General features: G+C 33.8%; 2 protein-coding genes across 7 annotated transcripts; both read left to right on the top strand.

The window, feature by feature from the left end:
- Window positions 1-6370: 6370 nt before the first annotated feature.
- Window positions 6371-22009, top strand: LOC118046118 (uncharacterized). Of its 6 annotated transcripts, XM_073405785.1 has the most exons (23): window positions 6371-6753; window positions 6970-7306; window positions 8491-8582; window positions 9005-9202; window positions 9276-9360; window positions 10858-11019; window positions 12019-12111; window positions 12201-12251; window positions 13046-13137; window positions 13831-13915; window positions 16574-16666; window positions 16756-16806; window positions 17185-17283; window positions 17597-18265; window positions 18385-18469; window positions 18622-18704; window positions 19009-19098; window positions 19417-19495; window positions 20257-20350; window positions 20447-20605; window positions 20790-20904; window positions 21443-21515; window positions 21616-22009. In XM_073405785.1, exons 2-13 carry the CDS (start codon window positions 7232-7234, stop codon window positions 17272-17274), a joined length of 1167 nt encoding a protein of 388 aa, XP_073261886.1. In that variant the 5' UTR covers window positions 6371-6753; window positions 6970-7231; the 3' UTR covers window positions 17275-17283; window positions 17597-18265; window positions 18385-18469; window positions 18622-18704; window positions 19009-19098; window positions 19417-19495; window positions 20257-20350; window positions 20447-20605; window positions 20790-20904; window positions 21443-21515; window positions 21616-22009. The 6 variants fall into 6 exon arrangements, with proteins under 6 accessions (XP_073261886.1, XP_073261884.1, XP_073261885.1 ...); XM_073405783.1 differs by lacking the exons at window positions 17597-18265; window positions 18385-18469; window positions 18622-18704; ... (5 more) ...; window positions 21443-21515; window positions 21616-22009 and adding exons at window positions 13560-13757; window positions 15413-15883 and having other exon boundaries at window positions 17185-17219; XM_073405784.1 differs by lacking the exons at window positions 17597-18265; window positions 18385-18469; window positions 18622-18704; ... (5 more) ...; window positions 21443-21515; window positions 21616-22009 and adding an exon at window positions 15413-15883 and having other exon boundaries at window positions 17185-17219.
- Window positions 17985-21684, top strand: LOC140954782 (COP9 signalosome complex subunit 3-like). Its single transcript, XM_073405538.1, has 6 exons — window positions 17985-18265; window positions 18385-18469; window positions 19009-19098; window positions 20447-20589; window positions 21443-21515; window positions 21616-21684. Exons 1-6 carry the CDS (start codon window positions 17985-17987, stop codon window positions 21682-21684), a joined length of 741 nt encoding a protein of 246 aa, XP_073261639.1.
- Window positions 22010-23491: the final 1482 nt, after the last annotated feature.

Below are 23491 nucleotides of genomic sequence, written 5' to 3'. Positions count from 1 at the left end.
AGCTTCCTCTGATGGTAAGTGTTTCCATTTCACCGACTCTTCGCAAGGAACTTACCGCCTTGCTTCACCCAGCGATGATCAATGAGAGTCTCAGGCTCCAATATGATCTCACCATCATCTAAAACTGGCGGAAAGTCTATGCGTGTCTCGGTTGCATCTCCCACATATTTCTTCAGTAAGGAAACATGAAAGACAGGATGGATACGTGCACCCACACGTAACTGCAATTTATAAGCAACGTTGCCCACTTTCTTAAGAATTTGATAAGGACCAAAGAACCGGCTTGCTAATTTCTGGTGTGCTCTTTTGAAAGCGGAGCTTTGCCGATAGGGTTGTAGCCTGAGAAACACAATATCACCTTCTTGAAAGGACACATCCTGTCGCTTCTTGTCAGTGATCTGTTTCATGCGATTGGTTGTCGTTGCCAAGTGGTGTTTGAGTTGTAGCAGAAGCTCATCACACTATCACAGGTCAGGAGATTTTGTTCACCATCGTGAACTGATGTTGATCCATCAAAATATTTTGGAAGGGATGGTGGTGGTCGGCCATAAAGTGCCTGGTATGGTGTCATTCCAGTCGATGCATGGAAGGTGGAATTGTACCAGAACTCTGCCAATGGTAAGGAGTGCCATTTACAGGGCCATTGAAGGACGAAGCTTCTTAAATACTGTTTCAGATAGCGATTGTTTACCTCTGATTGGCCATCGAATTGGGGGTGGTATGCTGAGCTCTTCTTCAGTTTGGTGCCAGACATTTTAAAAAATTCCTGCCAAAACTTGCTAATAAAGATGGGATCCTGTCACTGATAATAATCTTAGGCATTCCATGCAATTTGAAAGATTAAAAAATAATAGGGATGAAATTAAAAATTATTTGTAATATGATAGATTATTTATAAATTTAAAAATGTTAGGGGTGAAATAGAAAAAAAAATTGTTAAATGCTAACCCAATAGAATTAAATTGAAAGAAAAAAACAAAACAAAAGTTTTAAAAAAGGATAAAAAACCAAATTTTAAAGATGAAAAAAAAAATAGGTGGTGAAATTGAAAACATCTGTAAAAACCAAGCAAACCCGGACAAATATCCTAAACATGATTAAATCTTAAAAAACTCGCAACTTATAAAACTCTAGATCCAATTCCCATTAAGAAATTTATTGTAAGCCAATTTAAAAATACAAATTTCAAAAACTTGTCAAAGAAAAAAAAAGATAACAAAAAAAACCCTTAAGTGAGCCTGACAGCCAACCTAGATCAATAAATTGAACACATGACCTAAGACATGAAATTGGGATAACACTATAAATAGAAAAACAAAACAAACATCAGAAAAAATATATATAAAAAAATACTTTAAAAAAAAATAGAAGTCAACCCGGGCTGATCCTTTAGATCTATTACCCGGGTCATAAGACTAATGTGACGCTATTAAAGTCAAACCTGAAAAAACAAAGAAGCAAGATTCTTAATAAAACAAACATTGATGGATGATATTGAGAAAAAACAAAAAGCATAGCAATTAAAATAATTATGACTAAATTCGATATAAAAGTTAAATGAAATTAAATGTTTTGGGAAAAATTAAGTGAAATTAAATGTTTAGGGATGTAATTGTAAGAAACAAATCCATTAAGAAAATGATTAAAAAAACAATTAAAAGAATTATGACCAAAATTGACATAAAAATTAAATGAAAATAAATGCCTCGGGGTGGAATTGAAAAAAAATCAATTAAGAAAATGATTCAAAACAAAACAAATAAAAATTTAAAGAATGAGTACCAAATTTAAAAACAAATTAAAAAATCAAATGACCAGGGATGAAAATGAAAAATAAAATCTAATTAGAAATAATCAATGTAAATAAAACAATTGCAAATAAGAGAAGAGGGACTAAATCAAAAGTAATTTCGAGCCAAACCACCCTAAATCATCATGCATGTGCCCCCTAGAGAAGAAGAGAATACCGGGACAAATCAAATGATGTGGCAAAATTCGGGCACAACAGCTAGAGCCGGTTGCATGCGCCACTAGAATGCGACGAAGTGGCTGACGTGTGTGAGGCACCTGTCATAAGCTTTTTTGTTTTTTTGTGCAAAAACAAAAAATATCTTCAGGACTAAACAATATTAACAAACAAACTATGATAAAATTACAACTAAGCCCTGAAAACAAGGTTAAAAAAATTGAATTGTAAGGGTAATGCAGTAATTCAACTATTCTATAAAACATGAAAAATACAAAAATACCCTTGTGCAGAAAGCATTGCAATATTTAATATTTATTGCAAAATACTGAAAATAGAAAGACCACTAATTGTGCACTCCTGTATCTTATAACATAATTTAAATTAACAATTTCATTTGAAACTGTAGATCGAAGATGGTGAGATATATGCAACAATCAACCAGAAAGATGGTATGGTTAGATTCTTAGAGGATCCAGAAGAATATAAAAACTGTGAGATGATTGAGCATATCGATTCATCAATTCAAAGGCACAGTAGCTGGGATTTTACACTTTTATTTATGAGTTAAGTACTTCCATTCTACTGCCAATTTCAAGGGAAAAAATATTTGAGGATAACAATGGACATGCTCTAAGGGCCATTGCCTCAAGCTATGTCAATAGTCTTAGACGTGCAACTAGAGGGTGCAGGTTTCAAGTCTTGAGAAGTTCATGCACATATGATGAACTAGACTATTTGCAAATATCACCACCCAAGTTTACACTCCAATGGGACTACAACTAGATTGTGATTATGGATCAAATCTCATAAAGCATCTTATAAACACAAAAACTATTTGGATGTCTTTGCCAAACATGATTGAAGTGCATTAGGTTGATAGGTTGGTTTTTTTATGTTTTAAGGGTTTTTTGTGGTTGAAAAACGAGTTTTTTTGGTAAAACAAACCCAACTTTTCATGCATCAAAATAGTTGTTGGATTTTGGGTGACGTGTCAACTATCACTTCTTTTTTTTTTTTAAAAAAAAAGAATAGATGACTTGAAAAAATAGTAGGCCCATGCACGCTGGCTTGGGCTTCAAGGCTTATGCACGCTGCCTTGGGCTTCAAGGCTTATGCATGCTGGCTTGGGCTTCAAGGTCCATGCGCCTGGGATTTTTCTTTTTTGATGCATTTCTTTGTTTTTTATCAACTAATACTTTTTTTTATATCTTGTTATAAAATATTTTTGAATTTTTTTTAATTAATACCCCTCTTATGTTAGTTTGTAGCTTATTTAGTCTTTCTATTTTTTTAAAAAAAGAACAAATGACCTGAAAAAAAATAGTAGGCTTAAGCATCTTGGCTTGCCCTTTAAGGCCCATGCGTCTGGGATTTTCCTTTTAAAATGCTTTTCTTTGTTTTTTTTTATCAACTAATATCTTTTTTATATTTTTTATAAAATATTTTTTAAGTTTGGTTTTTAATTAATACCCCTCTTATGTTAGTTTGTAGCTTATTTAGCCTTTTTTTAAATGGTAATTATTTTTTTTAATTACATTGAGTGTCTTTAATTTTTTCATGAAGTTAATATGATTCATCTTTATTTTTTTTATATTTCATATAAATTACATTTATTTTTATAATACATATTGATTTTAATAACTAAATTCATTAAACATAATTAGATAAAAGTCTTGTGTTATGCTATTAAATATCTTGATCTATATTTATCTCTTAATTTTTACAGTTTTGTTTTTATTTATTGTCAATTTTGTTTTATATCGAATTATCCTGACCTTATGATATCAGACACATGATATACATGTAATCTTGACATATCTCATGTTTAGGTCATTAATTTCACATGATAGCCTAGCTTTCTCTAGAGTAATATTTCTTTTTATTTATTTATTGTTGTTATCTTATTTTTTATTGTGATATTAAATTAATCAAAATTTAACTTGATTGTCAAATTTTTTTTAATTATCTCTAATATTTTTATTAAAAAAATTGACTCCCCCAATAACGTTGCACTACAACAATCTAGAATCATCTCCTTCGTGTATAGATTAAGGCATCTTGAAATGTTAGGGGCCATCATGGCTGTAGATATCAATAATAAAAAAAATGTGATGATGATATTTAATAAAAACCAACACCATTGGTATTTCTGCCACAATATTCAATAAGAAAGTGGACGAGAATTATAATGTTCTTGAATTTTCTCATAAAAAACATGATAGCAAATCCTGAGATAAACAATACCGTATTAGTTCAATAATCATCCATACCTAGAGAAGTTTTTCAAGAGAAGTTTTCCTTGGAAATCAAATGTTTAAATTAAACTATATTAATTTATCCGTTAATTTTCTTTAATGAATTAATATACACATTATTAAGAAATAAATATTTTATAAAAAAAACTTCAATCATCAATTCAATCCTCATAACAAATAAATTTTCATGACATTACCCGAGTAATCTCTCATTTAAAATTATAATTATTAAACATAATATGATCTAGAAAATCAGGTCAAAATCTAATATATACATGTTTGTTTTTTAAATTTTAATGAGCATTGACCAATCAAACTAAAATGAGATCTAATATTATAAATTTCAAGGATTTTTATTTTTTTAATTTTTATAAAAATAATATTATTTTATGATAAATTTAGATTGATTTATAAGTTTATTTCTCATCGACATAAATCTTAAATTAAATTTAATAATTATGAGAAAAACTTTTTCCTTCAAAATGACATAAAAAGAGGAAGTATTGATATTAAAATAAAAATATTTTTATCAGATATTATAATAATACGGGCATTAGATTCACGGTAATCACGTGAGTACTGGAGAAACAAGAAAAAAATGTATCCGTTAACAGTCTAGAAAAATCAAATCGACATTACAATCCTTTTCCAAGGAAAAGAGTAACGTTAAAAAAAAGCTGTCTGTTAGACGTCCACTTTATTGATTTTGATTAACAGTACACGAAAAAAAATTCCTTGATCTTTCAAGTTCCTCTTTTCTTTTCTTTGCCTGTTAAATTCTGCAACAACAATGGAGTTCCACGGTGGAGACAAAGCAACGCGGTGGATTTAGGTTTGTGATCGATTCACTTGAAGAAAGCAGATGAAGTGCTACACAATGAGTCGACTTGGCTTTTGGTTTTTCTTGAACAGCTCGACCCGACTCTTCACTCACTCGGTAATTTTTAATTTTTGTGAGTCGCAACATTATTCTTTATTTTTTCTAAAAAAAAAAACGTTCGCTGTGATATGTTTAGCTAGTTAAATTATTATTATTGTTATGAGATAGTTTTACTGTTAAAAAGAAGAAGAAAGAAGTTTTGGAAGTTTTAGGGTTCATTGTGTTAGAAATGGATGGTTGTTGAAATTTAAGAAAGACCAAGTTTTGAAATCGGAAGAAGAAGAAGGGTATGGGTGTTATGTTGATTTGGGTTTAGAGAACGAGTTACTATTGTGGTTTTTTATTTCTATTTTTATATATAATTGTATATGTATTTATTTACTTATTTATAAGTGGTGAATGGGTGGCAGAGAGGCATGCACTTCTAGGCCGGTTACCAATGAGCAAGCGAGAAGACTGGTTTTCATCCTTTCCAGGTTTCTCACTTGATGTGCTGCAGACCAGATTCGTTTGGCGTCGGAAAAGTGTATTTTATTTTTTATTATTATTTATTTTATTTGAGATAATTTATGAAATTATATATTTTTTTAATTTCATTCTCATTCAACTTTTTAATTTGTAAGAATTGTTCATCATTATTTTAATAAACTTGAAAACAATAAAACATTAATAAGTTATTTTCCATTACACTACCAAATATAGAAAAATAATTCACTTTCTCGAAATTCACTTTCTAAAAAGAAACTATATTCTAGCAAACAAATAGGACCTTAGTAAAAACATGGTGAGACCTAATCTAGTAATTTCAAGGATTTTGTTTTTTCAATTTTTGTCCAAAACAAAACAATATTGTTTTACAATATACCTAGGTTGACTCCAAAACAAATAAAGACTCAGGTGGGTTCTCTATCTATTAGATATTATCCGAGTAACCCTAACTCAAAACCATAATTATTAAACCTGATATGATCTAAGTCAAAACCTAATTTAAATGGGTTTTATTTTGAATATAAATAGACATTGATCAGTCAAACTAAGATGAGATTTTAATATTATAAATTTGAAGGATTTTTTTTTTTAATAATAAAATAAATTTAATTTATTTGTCAACTCACGAATGTTAAATTAAATTTAATAGCCATGAGTAAAACTTATGACAAAAAAAAAAGTATCTATCTGTATTAAAATAAAAATATTTTTATTACGTATTATAATAATATTGATATTATATTCTTGGGGATCCCTTTAATACTAAAGAAACAAAAAAAAAAAGTATCCGTTACAGCCTAGAAAAATCCACATCACAATCCTCTTCCCTGTAGAAAAAGAGTAACGTTTTTGCCTGCTAAATTCTGGAACAACAATAGAGTTCCACGGTGGAGACAAAGTAGAAGTATGTAGCGAAGAGGAAGGATTTCTTGGATCATATTATGCAGTGACAGCGGTCAAGAACTTAGCGGAAGAGGAAGACATGTCAAAGCATCTGATAGAGACCCAGCGCTAAAACACACCGAGAGCACTCTGCTCAACAGCCTTAAGCTGCACACCCACCCATTAACTCGCCTGCTCAAACCCAGTCCTCCACTACTCCTCATCTTCTTCTTCTTCTTCAAGCCAAACCCCTTTCTAGTCGATGGAGTGACAATTTCGTAAGTTTTCTTGCTAATCTTGCTCCGCTACGCCGTGGTTTTAGTGCCTGTATTTGTTACTTAGAACTTAGGGTTTGAGACTCCGATTTTTGTATATTCTGTGAATTTCTGGAAGTTGAAGCCCTAGTTAGCAGTTGTTAGTTTTTTTAAGCATTTATTTTTTAATCTTGGAAACTGTTATTTATTTATTTATTTTTAATTTCTTGCTTCAAAAAGCATCGAATAATTTCAGATTTTGGCTCGTACACAGATAGGCAGAAGATAATTTCCTGCTTAAAAAAGCCTTGTGAAATCTCTCTCTCTCTCTTAAACAAATTTATTTGTTTCTGTAATTGATTGAAAAAGAAAGAACAAAAAAAAAAGGGGAATAAACAAAGACAGAAGATGGCGACGACAGAATCGTTGGTGGCGCAGATCCAAGGGCTATCAAGCAACGCAGTGGATTTAGGTTTGTTATCGATTCACTTGAAGAAAGCAGATGAAGTGCTACACAATGAGTCGACTCGGCTTTTGGCTTTTCTTGAACAGCTCGACCCGACTCTTCACTCACTCGGTAATCTGGTCTTTCCATTCTGGAGGATGATATTTTTGATGTTGATCAGCCACGGGAATTTTTTCTCTATTGTTATTATGGGCGAGTGAGTTGCTTTTGACCTTCTGTACCCGCTGTTACTTTCATCATGCTAAGCTGCTTTGCTTTTCATCTGTTGATGTTCAGTTAATAATTTGTTGTGTCTGATTTCTAATTGACTGTTTCATTATGTAATTTAATTTAGCAATTAATTTCACAAACTAGAAACTTAATAATTTGTGCTTGTCTGATGAATAGAGTTAGTATCTTTTCTCTTGTGAGATTGATCTACTTGAACTTCTCACACAGGTAAACAACAGGATCATTGAATTACTGCTGGCTAACATATGTGTAATTTCTGGGCGTGTGATGATGTTGAGTTTTGCATTTATTGCAATTATAAAACCATTAGCATATATGCTAAAAGCATCTCTGTTTTTGTCCTGCCAAGTGCTAGACAAAGAAAATTCAGTAAATTATTGGAGAGAATTCTAAGTTAAACTAAGTTACTAGTTGATAGCATTGCAAAAGGAAATTCCGTGGTTGTAAGTGATGAGATAAGGGGAGAAAGTTTAGGAGTTGTATGGAAAACATCTATCATGCAATTAGTGCTTGATTGCAATGTATTTCATGAAAGGTATCCTTTTTTCTCTCTATTTACAAATCACCAGTATTTCCCTTACTTTACAACACTATTAGTATTGAATTTTTGTGACCATATGCAGTACGCAGGATTACAATGAAGATGGAAAGCTTTCTTTCTCTGAGTTCTCTGACTTAATTAAGGCTTTTGGCAATCAAGTGGCAGATAACAAGTTTTGACCATAAGCAGTTATGTTGTTTTTTAGCTCTTTGCATGCATTTCATATTTAATTTTGTTCTAAATTACGAACATGCTAGACATATGAGTTCTTTAGAGACCTCTATTTGGGTTCGGGATGTGAATTTCAGAAATTTAAATTTTATGGGTATTATTAAACGACACCTTGACCATTTTATTTGAAGTTTGGGATTCTAAAACTGATCAATTTACATTTTCTAATTCCATTTCTTTTTCTAATTCAGAAAGCCATCCTAACCATTGAGTGCCTGTACTGTATGCTTAACTTTAAACATGGTTTTGTAGTATTCTTGACTTGGAATTATTTTACATGTTTGTTTACTAGAAAGAGGAGCTTTTTAAAGCTGCCGACAAGAATGGGGATGATGCTGTAAGCATGGATGAGTTGGCTGAACTTCCTGCCTTTCAACAAGAAAAGTAACAATCCTCTATATTTAATGGCAGCAAGCTTGAATTATGAATGTATTAAATTCTGGTACCTATGTGCATAAAAGATGCTTCTTGTATAGCTTGCTGCAGGTTGCAATATCATTTTTTCCCCTCCCCTTCTTTTTTGGACCATCTCCTGTGAATCTGTTGTGCCTGTTTCTCTACCAATCCCCCCAAAACACCCAATAAAAAAAAAAAAAGACAGAAATGAGGAGTTGAGTTTGTCTGTGTGCTTCAGCTTGCTTGCAAATATTTGCCATTTTATTCATAACTCTTCTCAGCCCAATGTCTATTCCCCAATACTATATGTTGAGAATGCTAGAAATATGCAGTTTTCTTGATCCTGACCTTTCAAGTAAGATGCAAGTTACTTTCCTGGTACATCTCTTAATGCATTTCCTGTATTGCAGTGAACCTCTTATAAATTGCTGCCCTGTTTGTGGTGAGATTCTTGAAGTTTCTGATAAGCTAAATACCCTGGTCCATTTGAGTCTTTGTTTTGACGAGGGAACAGGAAATCAAGTTATGACAGGTGGCTTACTGATAAACAGTCTTCTTATGGGCATGAACCTCCTCACTGTCAACTTTATGAGTTGTCTCCTTCTGTGGTCTCTCCTATTTTGATGGTTGCATTGCTTTATGTCTCGGTTGAGATGGGTGATTAAGGTTATATTTTGACAGGTGGATGTTTAAACTGAGTGAATGGGCTCATTTTTCATCATATGATGTTGGTTTGAACTCTGGTTCAAGTGCTTCACATATTCTGGTATCTTTTCCTCCAGGCCATTTTTAAGAATGCTTAATGTTTCTTTCCAGCTTCTATAGTTTGGGGTTAGTTCACATCAGAGATTTGAATTTGGTATTATATGACAGTCTTGTTTGTGTCTGCATTTCTAGTTAATTTATGTATGGTAGTAGTTTTCAGCTTCAAGATGCCAACACTTTGTTCAAGACATAATTTAATGGGGCATCTTCAGCAGAATCATTCAAGTTAATTCTAAAAGCATCTCTGTTTTTATCCTGCCAAGTGCTAGACAAAGAAAATTCAGTAAATTATTGGAGAGAATTCTAAGTTAAACTAAGTTACTAGTTGATAGCATTGCAAAAGGAAATTCCGTGGTTGTAAGTGATGAGAAAAGGGGAAAGTTTAGGAGTTGTATGGAAAACATCTATCTTGCAATTAGTGCTTGATTGCAATGTATTTCATGAATGGTATCCTTCATTTTTTCTCTCTCAAAATTCATTTGAGATTCCTTTCATTCTAAGAAATCAGCTATCCAATGAATTCAAAAGTCAATAATTGCATGACACAGCTAAATGAACAAAATATACCATGCAATTGAAAGAAAAATCATGTTTCATTTACTTGTTATGACATTCAAAGTCCTTCACTAAATCACCAACTTAAAATATGTATATATAGCCAAGTAACAGGGGAAGCTTCTTCTACTAGTTTTAGGGATGGAACTCAAGTTCATAGAAGTTTTTTTTTTGCTAACATAAACTTGAGATTATAAGTTCTGTGTGGGGAAATTTCAATGTAGTTTATATACCAAGTGAAAATCTGGGAAGATTTTATCACTGATGGTTTCATTACATTTTGCATCATAATCCGAGGGATGTTCCATGTTGTGCTGCTGGATTCACTGGTCTCTTTCTGGTAGGCTTGCTGTAGCTTCTAGGATTGATAGACATTTGTTCTGCATGATTGGGAGGATGCCTTTCAGAACCTTGTTGAAGAGGTTCTTTTCATGCTCTATGTCTAATGTCTTTTCTGAGCATACCAACCAGAGACCACAATACAAAAATCTATGCTTGCTTACAAGGGGCTAGTGCACAATGACTTTCTTTGATAGGGGCAAGCTTCATCGACACAAGATTCTTGTGGTGGGGGTGGGTGGGGAATGTAACAACCTAGACTTTTAAAAGAAATGGGCTTTGAGTCCCTTGCCCTTTGAGATTCCGCGCTTCTAAAATCCTTCCTAGATTGTATAAATGAGTGAGTGGAATAAGTGTGCAATGAAGCATTGTGCTGGTTTGTTTGATGAAGATGCATGTAAATTGTTTGATAAAAAAGCTGAAGCATCAAGCCTGTCAAGGCGAAGGTAAAAGTTTGAAGTGTTTAAAGGAATCTGATAGCAGAAGGAAATTTTGGAGAAGATTGAAAATTTTTATTCTAGGGAGTTGAAGGATTTGTTTTGAGTATTATTTGTCGAGACCCGCTTTCATTTATGAATGAGTTTTAACTGAAGCACTTACTCAGGTCAAGGAAACATTGCTAGTGGCAAGAGAAGGAAGGGTCTGGTGCTTAGAAGACAGACTTGTCCTTGGTGGGTTTGATTGGGATCCTACTTTGCAAGAGAAAGCATGTTGGTCGAGGAGACCTTTTGATCGAGTCTGCATGCCTTTGGACAAGTGGAGGGGTGTGCGTGTTTTACTTGAGGGAGACACTTTACCCTTATGTATTTCTGCTCATTGCATTATTTTTCTCCCCTTACAGTTCTCTGTATTTAAAATCCTAGTGGTGGTAGAAAATGAAAGATATTGTGATGAAGATTTTTCTGGTCAGGGAAGAGAAGAGAGCAGATCATTCTTGTATTCTTGTGCTCAAGCATGCAATTATAAGAAAGCAACAAGCAAGAAAAGCTTTTTGTTTGTTGGGAGTTCTGTTGACCTAAATTATAAAGGGTCCTAGTACTTGGTGATGTTTCCTCTAAGATTCCAAAGCATTATGGTACTGATCTTCTATCACTTGGACCCTGTCCTTTAAAATTCATATCATAGGTTTCCTCTCATTTGTTTCTTTCCCTTATATTCACTACAGAGTTGGTAACAACTCTAGGATTTGTTTCTTGGCAGACCTGTGTGATGCAAGTTGCCTTTCATATTTGTTTTCCCTCATTAATATAATCTATATGATTCTATTCATATTGCACGTATTTCATATATAGTTTCTGTATTATAAGTGGAAGGGGGCATTGTCTATTGGAACTTATATTGTCCAGGAGCCAAGTTATTGCAATAAAATAAATAAATAAAAGAAAAAGAAAAAGGATCTTACACTTTTTGGTTCATTCATCTTCAAGTCAAGATAGATAAATTTGGACATTGGTAGGAAAATGGTATGATTTCTTGGAAGTCTTATGTTTCTCATGTTTCCTGCTCTCTGAATACAAAATGTTCCATATGATTTTAAAAATGATTTTCCCACAACCTGTTGCATCTTAACATATCCTTTTTATTTTCCTTATGGTTTCCTTTCTTGTTGACATCATTCATATCATTGTATCTGGAGATGCTCATTTCATTTTGGCAAATCTAGGTTAACTTGTGAGTTGCTGTTTGCATAATGTTTATATCTTTCTTTATTCTTATATGCTTTCAGTCTTTCTTTTCCCTTGACATGAATTCTATTTTGTTGCAGGATTCAGATTCTGACTTTGAAGTGTTTGAACTTTTTGACCCAGCAGCAACCGGTAAAGTTGTTGGCAGAATTTCTCTGTCATGTTCTGTTGAGGTGTGCAGTACACAACTTATACTTCCATTGAGCAGTTGAGACTCGTGGATGCGTTGATCATCTTTAACATTACCCGAAATTATCGACAGGATCCAATGGAAACAGAGAAAAATTTTGCAAGATGCATCTTAGCCATTGTGGTATGTTGCATAATCCTGCATTCCTTTTCCATATTGCTAGACATATGATTAGTTGTTAAAGTGGTGGTGCATGCCAAGTCTAGCTGGCTGTTGTAAGATTTACAGGTGATTGGAAAGAAAGATTTTCCAGTGCCCATTCGCATGCCCCTGTTTAGCTTCATTTTTTTTTTTTTTGAGTATTATGCAAATAAACTTGGGTTTCTTGAGCTGGCTTGTGATTTACTTGTACTTGTGTTTTCCATAGAACCAGACGTTTAGCCATGGAATGAGGCAACTCATATTTGAATGTTTGAAATGCATTTCTTGTATCATTCTATGCCAATGTCTCATGTACAACACTATTGGTATTGAATTTTTGTGACCATATGCTGTACGCAGGATTACAATGAAGATGGAAAGCTTTCTTTCTCTGAGTTCTCTGACTTAATTAAGGCTTTTGGCAATCAAGTGGCAGATAACAAGTTTTGACCATAAGCAGTTATGTTGTTTTTTAGCTCTTTGCATGCATTTCATATTTAATTTTGTTCTAAATTACGAACATGCTAGACATATGAGTTATTTAGAGACCTCTATTTGGGTTTGGGATGTGAATTTCAGAAATTTAAATTTTATGGGTATTATTAAACGACACCTTGACCTTTTTATTTGAAGTTTGGGATTCTAAAACTGATCAATTTACATTTTCTAATTCAGAAAGCCATCCTAACCATTGAGTGCCTGTACTATATGCTTAACTTTAAACATGGTTTTGTAGTATTCTTGACTTGGAATTATTTTACATGTTTGTTTACTAGAAAGAGGAGCTTTTTAAAGCTGCCGACAAGAATGGGGATGATGCTGTAAGCATGGATGAGTTGGCTGAACTTCCTGCCTTTCAACAAGAAAAGTAACAATCCTCTATATTTAATGGCAGCAAGCTTGAATTATGAATGTATTAAATTCTGGTACCTATGTGCATAAAAGATGCTTCTTGTATAGCTTGCTGCAGGTTGCAATATCATTTTTTCCCCTCCCCTTCTTTTTTGGACCATCTCCTGTGAATCTGTTGTGCCTGTTTCTCTACCAATCCCCCCAAAACACCCAATAAAAAAAAAAAAAGACAGAAATGAGGAGTTGAGTTTGGCTGTGTGCTTCAGCTTGCTTGCAAATATTTGCCATTTTATTCATAACTCTTCTCAGCCCAATGTCTATTCCCCAATACTATATGTTGAGAATGCTAGAAATATGCAGTTTTCTTGATCCTGACCTTTCAAGTAAGATGCAAGTTACTTTCCTGGTACATCTCTTAATGCATTTCCTGTATTGCAGTGAACCTCTTATAAATTGCTGCCCTGTTTGTGGTGAGATTCTTGAAGTTTCTGATAAGCTAAATACCCTGGTCCATTTGAGTCTTTGTTTTGACGAGGGAACAGGAAATCAAGTTATGACAGGTGGCTTACTGATAAACAGTCTTCTTATGGGCATGAACCTCCTCACTGTCAACTTTATGAGTTGTCTCCTTCTGTGGTCTCTCCTATTTTGATGGTTGCATTGCTTTATGTCTCGGTTGAGATGGGTGATTAAGGTTATATTTTGACAGGTGGATGTTTAAACTGAGTGAATGGGCTCATTTTTCATCATATGATGTTGGTTTGAACTCTGGTTCAAGTGCTTCACATATTCTGGTATCTTTTCCTCCAGGCCATTTTTAAGAATGCTTAATGTTTCTTTCCAGCTTCTATAGTTTGGGGTTAGTTCACATCAGAGATTTGAATTTGGTATTATATGACAGTCTTGTTTGTGTCTGCATTTCTAGTTAATTTATGTATGGTAGTAGTTTTCAGCTTCAAGATGCCAACACTTTGTTCAAGACATAATTTAATGGGGCATCTTCAGCAGAATCATTCAAGTTAATTCTAAAAGCATCTCTGTTTTTATCCTGCCAAGTGCTAGACAAAGAAAATTCAGTAAATTATTGGAGAGAATTCTAAGTTAAACTAAGTTACTAGTTGATAGCATTGCAAAAGGAAATTCCGTGGTTGTAAGTGATGAGAAAAGGGGAAAGTTTAGGAGTTGTATGGAAAACATCTATCTTGCAATTAGTGCTTGATTGCAATGTATTTCATGAATGGTATCCTTCATTTTTTCTCTCTCAAAATTCATTTGAGATTCCTTTCATTCTAAGAAATCAGCTATCCAATGAATTCAAAAGTCAATAATTGCATGACACAGCTAAATGAACAAAATATACCATGCAATTGAAAGAAAAATCATGTTTCATTTACTTGTTATGACATTCAAAGTCCTTCACTAAATCACCAACTTAAAATATGTATATATAGCCAAGTAACAGGGGAAGCTTCTTCTACTAGTTTTAGGGATGGAACTCAAGTTCATAGAAGTTTTTTTTTTGCTAACATAAACTTGAGATTATAAGTTCTGTGTGGGGAAATTTCAATGTAGTTTATATACCAAGTGAAAATCTGGGAAGATTTTATCACTGATGGTTTCATTACATTTTGCATCATAATCCGAGGGATGTTCCATGTTGTGCTGCTGGATTCACTGGTCTCTTTCTGGTAGGCTTGCTGTAGCTTCTAGGATTGATAGACATTTGTTCTGCATGATTGGGAGGATGCCTTTCAGAACCTTGTTGAAGAGGTTCTTTTCATGCTCTATGTCTAATGTCTTTTCTGAGCATACCAACCAGAGACCACAATACAAAAATCTATGCTTGCTTACAAGGGGCTAGTGCACAATGACTTTCTTTGATAGGGGCAAGCTTCATCGACACAAGATTCTTGTGGTGGGGGTGGGTGGGGAATGTAACAACCTAGACTTTTAAAAGAAATGGGCTTTGAGTCCCTTGCCCTTTGAGATTCCGCGCTTCTAAAATCCTTCCTAGATTGTATAAATGAGTGAGTGGAATAAGTGTGCAATGAAGCATTGTGCTGGTTTGTTTGATGAAGATGCATGTAAATTGTTTGATAAAAAAGCTGAAGCATCAAGCCTGTCAAGGCGAAGGTAAAAGTTTGAAGTGTTTAAAGGAATCTGATAGCAGAAGGAAATTTTGGAGAAGATTGAAAATTTTTATTCTAGGGAGTTGAAGGATTTGTTTTGAGTATTATTTGTCGAGACCCGCTTTCATTTATGAATGAGTTTTAACTGAAGCACTTACTCAGGTCAAGGAAACATTGCTAGTGGCAAGAGAAGGAAGGGTCTGGTGCTTAGAAGACAGACTTGTCCTTGGTGGGTTTGATTGGGATCCTACTTTGCAAGAGAAAGCATGTTGGTCGAGGAGACCTTTTGATCGAGTCTGCATGCCTTTGGACAAGTGGAGGGGTGTGCGTGTTTTACTTGAGGGAGACACTTTACCCTTATGTATTTCTGCTCATTGCATTATTTTTCTCCCCTTACAGTTCTCTGTATTTAAAATCCTAGTGGTGGTAGAAAATGAAAGATATTGTGATGAAGATTTTTCTGGTCAGGGAAGAGAAGAGAGCAGATCATTCTTGTATTCTTGTGCTCAAGCATGCAATTATAAGAAAGCAACAAGCAAGAAAAGCTTTTTGTTTGTTGGGAGTTCTGTTGACCTAAATTATAAAGGGTCCTAGTACTTGGTGATGTTTCCTCTAAGATTCCAAAGCATTATGGTACTGATCTTCTATCACTTGGACCCTGTCCTTTAAAATTCATATCATAGGTTTCCTCTCATTTGTTTCTTTCCCTTATATTCACTACAGAGTTGGTAACAACTCTAGGATTTGTTTCTTGGCAGACCTGTGTGATGCAAGTTGCCTTTCATATTTGTTTTCCCTCATTAATATAATCTATATGATTCTATTCATATTGCACGTATTTCATATATAGTTTCTGTATTATAAGTGGAAGGGGGCATTGTCTATTGGAACTTATATTGTCCAGGAGCCAAGTTATTGCAATAAAATAAATAAATAAAAGAAAAAGAAAAAGGATCTTACACTTTTTGGTTCATTCATCTTCAAGTCAAGATAGATAAATTTGGACATTGGTAGGAAAATGGTATGATTTCTTGGAAGTCTTATGTTTCTCATGTTTCCTGCTCTCTGAATACAAAATGTTCCATATGATTTTAAAAATGATTTTCCCACAACCTGTTGCATCTTAACATATCCTTTTTATTTTCCTTATGGTTTCCTTTCTTGTTGACATCATTCATATCATTGTATCTGGAGATGCTCATTTCATTTTGGCAAATCTAGGTTAACTTGTGAGTTGCTGTTTGCATAATGTTTATATCTTTCTTTATTCTTATATGCTTTCAGTCTTTCTTTTCCCTTGACATGAATTCTATTTTGTTGCAGGATTCAGATTCTGACTTTGAAGTGTTTGAACTTTTTGACCCAGCAGCAACCGGTAAAGTTGTTGGCAGAATTTCTCTGTCATGTTCTGTTGAGGTGTGCAGTACACAACTTATACTTCCATTGAGCAGTTGAGACTCGTGGATGCGTTGATCATCTTTAACATTACCCGAAATTATCGACAGGATCCAATGGAAACAGAGAAAAATTTTGCAAGATGCATCTTAGCCATTGTGGTATGTTGCATAATCCTGCATTCCTTTTCCATATTGCTAGACATATGATTAGTTGTTAAAGTGGTGGTGCATGCCAAGTCTAGCTGGCTGTTGTAAGATTTACAGGTGATTGGAAAGAAAGATTTTCCAGTGCCCATTCGCATGCCCCTGTTTAGCTTCATTTTTTTTTTTTTTGAGTATTATGCAAATAAACTTGGGTTTCTTGAGCTGGCTTGTGATTTACTTGTACTTGTGTTTTCCATAGAACCAGACGTTTAGCCATGGAATGAGGCAACTCATATTTGAATGTTTGAAATGCATTTCTTGTATCATTCTATGCCAATGTCTCATGTACAACACTATTGGTATTGAATTTTTGTGACCATATGCTGTACGCAGGATTACAATGAAGATGGAAAGCTTTCTTTCTCTGAGTTCTCTGACTTAATTAAGGCTTTTGGCAATCAAGTGGCAGATAACAAGTTTTGACCATAAGCAGTTATGTTGTTTTTTAGCTCTTTGCATGCATTTCATATTTAATTTTGTTCTAAATTACGAACATGCTAGACATATGAGTTATTTAGAGACCTCTATTTGGGTTTGGGATGTGAATTTCAGAAATTTAAATTTTATGGGTATTATTAAACGACACCTTGACCTTTTTATTTGAAGTTTGGGATTCTAAAACTGATCAATTTACATTTTCTAATTCAGAAAGCCATCCTAACCATTGAGTGCCTGTACTATATGCTTAACTTTAAACATGGTTTTGTAGTATTCTTGACTTGGAATTATTTTACCTGTTTACTAGAAAGAGGAGCTTTTTAAAGCTGGTGACAAGAATGGGGATGATGCTGTAAGCATGGATGAGTTGGCTGAACTTCCTGCCTTTCAACAAGAAAAGTAACAATCCTCTATATTTAATGGCAGCAAGCTTGAATTATGAATGTATTATATTCTAGTACTTATGTGCATAAAAGATGCTTCTTGTATAGCTTGCTGCAGGTTGCAATATCATTTTTTCCCCTCCCCTTCTTTTTTGGACCATCTCATGTGAATCTGTTGTGCCTGTTTCTCTACCAATCCCCCCAAAACACCCAATAAAAAAAAAAAAGGCAGAAATGAGGAGTTGAGTTTGGCAGTGTGCTTCAGCTTGCTTGCAAATATTTGCCATTTTATTCACAACTCTTCTTATCCCAATGTCTATTCCCCAATACTATATGTTGAGAATGCTAGAAATATGCAGTTTTCTTGATCCTGACCTTTCAAGTAAGATGCAAGTTACTTTCCTGGTACATCTCTTAGTGCATTTCCTGTATTGCTGTGAACCTCTTATAAATTGCTGCCCTGTTTGTGGTGAGATTCTTGAAGTTTCGAATAAGCTAAATACCCTGGTCCATTTGAGTCTTTGTTTTGACGAGCGAACAAGAAATCAAGTTATGACAGGTGGATTTCTTACTGATAAACAGGCTTCTTATGGGTATGAACTTTCTCAATGTCAACTTCATGAATTGTCTCCTTCTGTGGTCTCTCCTATTTTGATGGTTGCATTGCTTTATGTCTTGGTTGAGATGGGTGATTAAGTTTATATTTTGACAGGTGGATGTTTAAACTGAGTGAATGGGCTCATTTTTCATCATATGATGTTGGTTTGAACTCTGGTTCAAGTGCTTCACATATTCTGGTATCTTTTCCTCCAGGCCATTTTTAAGAATGCTTAATGTTTCTTTCCAGCTTCTATAGTTTGGGGTTAGTTCACATCAGAGATTTGAATTTGGTATTATATGACAGTCTTGTTTGTGTCTGCATTTCTTGTTAATTTATGTATGGTAGTAGTTTTCAGCTTCAAGATGCCAACACTTTGTTCAAGACATAATTTAATGGGGCATCTTCAGCAGAATCATTCAAGAAAAACACAGGTATTTTGTTAATTTATGTTCAGAATGAATTTTGAGCAATTATAGAAAGAAATATAATTTATTTAAGAAAAGAACTTTCTACCCATCCACCTGCTTAGTATTATTCAACCACAAGATTCCTAGAAGTTATTGACAATGGATTTCCTCACGATGCCCCATAGAAAGAACATTTCTCAACTTTGACAATGGATTTCCTCACAATGTATGTGATCTGGTTAGAATATGTTTGTCTGCTTTGACAGTCTACTCACGTTGCAATAGTTTTAGTTTGGTACTAGTTCTAATTCCTTCTCTCTCATCTCAGGTCATGACGGCTCCCATGTCTTCTATAAATGCTATAGCTGTTGAAGCATTCAAAAAATATATACTGGTTTGTCTCATTCAAAATAGTCAGGTATGCTTTAGTCTTTTGACATTTATTATATGAATTTGGGATGTATTCTGCAATCTATGTTCATGATAGGACACTCTTAGGACTGCCCCCCCCTTTCTGGGCAAATAGAGAGATGATTGCCTGCTTACAAGTAATTAGTTTTCCAAGCTCATGTGTATACTTCAGTATTATTCTTTGCTAGCCTGGATTTGCATTCTAGATGAGTTTTGGCGTCACAAGATCACTTATAATTCATCTCTCTCTTAATTTCTTTGAAACAACATTTTCTGTTTTCTTTGTCTCTGTTTTTTTTTTTGTTTTTTTGGTTGTTGCTGGCAGTTCTCAACCAGCCTCCCTAAGTACACTTCTTCAGCAGCTCAGAGAAATTTAAAGACCTTGTGTCAAGTGATTATAACTTGTAAGTTGTACGTTACAAGCAAAATTGATTGTTGATTTATAGTGTCCACATTAATACTTTAATTATCATTCGTGTCCTTGACAATTTTTTTTTTTAGAAGTTGTTTAACTGAATCTCTAACACAGCTTGCAAAAACAATAGAACCATAAGGACTGAGTGGATAGTGTGGCGTGTGTGGAAATGAAGCACTTTTTTTTCTTTACCCCCCTTTTTAGGCGCGCTTAAAAATACATAGAACTACCCAGCTTAAAAATACATAGAACTACCCAGAAACAATAGAAGTTTTTTAACTGAATATGTAACATAGCTTGCAGAAACAATAGTACCACAATGACTGAGTAGATAGTGTGGTGTTTTTGGAAATCAAGCACTTTTTTTTTACTCTCTCCTGTTTAGGCGTGCTTAAAAATACTGTCCTTTCTTAAATTGTATTAGCTTATGCATGGAAACTAATTTTATCATAGAACTACCCAGCTTCCGGTAATAAAATTCTATTCTAATTTGCTCGGATAAAAGCTGCTTTCACCATGGATATGTTAGGTTGAATCTATTTTAAAATGTAATGTACCATATCAATCTCTTTGGTTATCTTACATTCATCAAATGGAATAAATGGTATTCTTTTTTCTTTTCTATTTTTGATGAAATATTTGCTGTTTCCATCAATAGTGTTTGTGTCTCTTCATGCAGAATTTTGCATTCATATTTTTGATGAAGTTCTTGTGTTCTATTGTCTTGCAAACTTTCTTTTACCCTTTGAGCAACCCTATATGGAAGTAGCAAGTAGTTATAGCAGTGGAAAAGTTTCAGAATTAGAGACATATATTCAGACAAACAGGGGAGAAGTTTGAAAGTGTAAGCCTACAGTTATACGTTTCACATTTAAACATGGTGAGATAAATTTAAGATCTATTCATCATCATCTAAAACAGGCTTTGTATTCTTTTTCAGGATAATAATCTTGGACTGGTGAAGCAAGTCATATCATCCATGTATAAGAGAAACATTCAGAGATTGACCCAAACGTATTTGACTCTTTCCCTCCAAGACATAGCCAAAATTGTGCAACTTAGCAGTCCTAAAGAGGCAGAGATGCATGTGCTTCAAATGGTAGTTTCCTATGCAATTATCCTTGATGCTAAGCTGACGACAGTTTTATAAAATATCTTTCCTTTTATTTTTGTATGATCAATTTATTGCAAAATACTGAAAGTAGAAAGACCACTAATTGTGCACTCCTGTATCTTATACCATAATTTAAATTAACAATTTCATTTGAAATTGTTGATCGAAGATGGTGAGATATATGCAACAATCAACCAGAAAGATGGGATGGCTAGATTCTTAGAGGATCCAGAACAATATAAAAACTGTGAGATGATTGAGCATATCGATTCATCAATTTAGAGGTACAGTAGCTGGGATTTTACACTTTTATTTATGAGTTAAGTACTTCCATTCTACTACCAATTTCAAGGGAAAAATTATTTGAGGATAACAATGAACATGCTCTAAGGGCCATTGCCTCAAGCTATGTCAATAGTCTTAGACGTGCAACTAGAGGGTGCATGTTTCGAGTCTTGAGAAGTTCATGCACATACGATGAACTAGACTATTTGCAAATATCACCACCCAAGTTTACACTCCAATGGGACTACAACTAGATTGTGATTATGGATCAAAATCTCATAAACCATCTTATGAACACAAAAACTATTTGGATGTCTTTGCCAAACATGATTGAAGTGCCTATAACTATTTTCTCTTAAGTGAATATTAACTTTTTAAGACCATGATAAACTCATTATTTGCACTGTGCATCTTATGGTTTGGTAACAATAGATATGAATTGCATTATTGGTGGGGACAAATTATTTACACGGCTTCATTTCAGTCTTTGATGATTATTTTGGTAATTCTTAACCTTCTCTATTTTTGTTATACTAGGATAATGACATTGTCTAAGAAGCTGAATGCAGTGGATGAACTCTTATCATGTGATCCTTTGTACTTGGCAAAGGTGAGCTTGCTGCATTGATTCCTGTAATACTTGTCAGCTGAACTTGTTCAAGATATAGCATGCACAACTAACTAATCTGTTTGTTCCTTTGATTTTTGAGGCTGGAAGAGAGCGTCAGAGATTTGACTTCGATGATTTTGACCCTGTTTCTCAGAAATTCAACATTTAATGGAAATTAGAGGATTTTTTAATAAAAGTGTTATTTAATTGAGAATGATGCTAGGCTGCTGCACATGGCTCCATGTTGAAAGAAATGGTAAATTTAAAGCCCTTGTTTCACTTCAGAGCATAAAGATTTTAGGCGTCAAATGTCTTTTCTTTTGCTAGGTTTGTCTTTTAGGTATAAGCTGCAGATTATAATAGAAGTCCAGTTTAGTTTGCAACTCATTTCAAGCATTGTATACATGTTTTGTCTATCTCCAGGACAAAGCTGCCTGGTCTTTATTCTTAATATTTCATGTGGAGTTTTTATATGGACATGAATCTTGATGCCCTGTTGAATTTGCCATAGCCTAGTGAATGTTGTTGCTAGGGTGAGAAATAAACATACCAGAATTCTTGAATGGTGTAGAAACAAATATTAACAATTAGAAAACAAAACCATAACAAAAGCACTGTTCACTCTTGTTAGCTCTAGATTTTTTTTCAAATTTGTACATTCCAGTCCCTGTATTTTGCAAGATTTACAATTTTATTGTTGAACTTAATTTCTTATTAATTTTATCCTTTAAAGTTATGTTTTCATTGTTTTAATCTAATGTGTTCTTAAATGTTTCGATGTAAGAAACATGACATTTTCACAAATGGCACGAAAGTTTTATTTCATCCATCAAGTTTCAATTTGTTAATCTTCTGCCCTTGTTCTTTTAGGTTATTGTGTTTTGACTCTATACTTTATTTTAGTTATATTTTATTAATTGCAAGTTGAGAGAGAACATAGAAAGTTATCCAAGGAGAGAGAGTGATTTTAGCCACCAGTTACTTTAGTTATCCAAGGAGAGAAAGTTCATGCACATATGATGAACTAGACTATTTGCAAATATCACCACCCAAGTTTACACTCCAATGGGACTACAACTAGAATGTGATTATGGATCAAAATCTCATAAATCATCTTATAAACACAATATTTGGATGTCTTTTCCAAACATGATTGAAGTGCCTATAACTTTTTTTTCTTAAGTGAATATTAACCTTTTAAGACCATGATAAACTCATTATCTGCAATGTGCATTTTATGGTTTGGTAACAATAGATATGAATTGCATTGTTGGTGGGGACACCATACTCATACTGTAATTCCTGCATCTTTTGCAAGAAATTGTCCATCATGTAATTTGGCGCACCAAGATTCATGCCGAGAAAGCATGGTAGTTCCATAAATCTGTCATTTATTAAAAGTATGGTCATTTAATTTATATATCATCACTTTGTCATCATACATGTGTTTATGTGTAATCGTTTTGAAATCATGAAATTTTGGAAATGTTAACATTGTATAGAGAGTTATATGTTCAAAGATGTTGGGAGGCTGAAAAGAGCACCTTATGGGAGTTAAAAGTGGGGGAGCGAGGATCAAGACAAGGATGTGGGACGCATTTCTTTGTTGCAGTTCCTTGTTTTCAGGAACTGATTGGATCTTGGTTAATCTATTAGTTTTCTTTTGTGCTTTCTTTGTTTCATCAATTTATTTGACTTTTGCGTGATCCATTTAAAATGACTTACCCTGTGATTTCTCTTTACAAGTGTCTTCTACAATTGGAGATAACGGGACCTGAAATAAATATTTTTTTTCATTGTGAGTGATCATGTCCTTGATTTGTTTTTTTTTTGGTGTCCTTTTTTGGAATAAACTTTTTATTGGAGTTAATTGAAATCAAAATTTTGTTATGGGCTCACACCACTTTTCTTTAGTAGCCATTCGTTTTGTATTGTGTGATCTCTTCCGCAACCTATGCAATTATGACAGGCATCAA

Source organism: Populus alba, chromosome 17, assembly GCF_005239225.2.
Source record: "Populus alba chromosome 17, ASM523922v2, whole genome shotgun sequence".
Classification (NCBI taxonomy): domain Eukaryota; kingdom Viridiplantae; phylum Streptophyta; class Magnoliopsida; order Malpighiales; family Salicaceae; genus Populus; species Populus alba.
The sequence above is the reverse complement of the archived record's forward strand: the minus strand, read 5'-3'. Positions and strand labels throughout refer to the sequence as shown.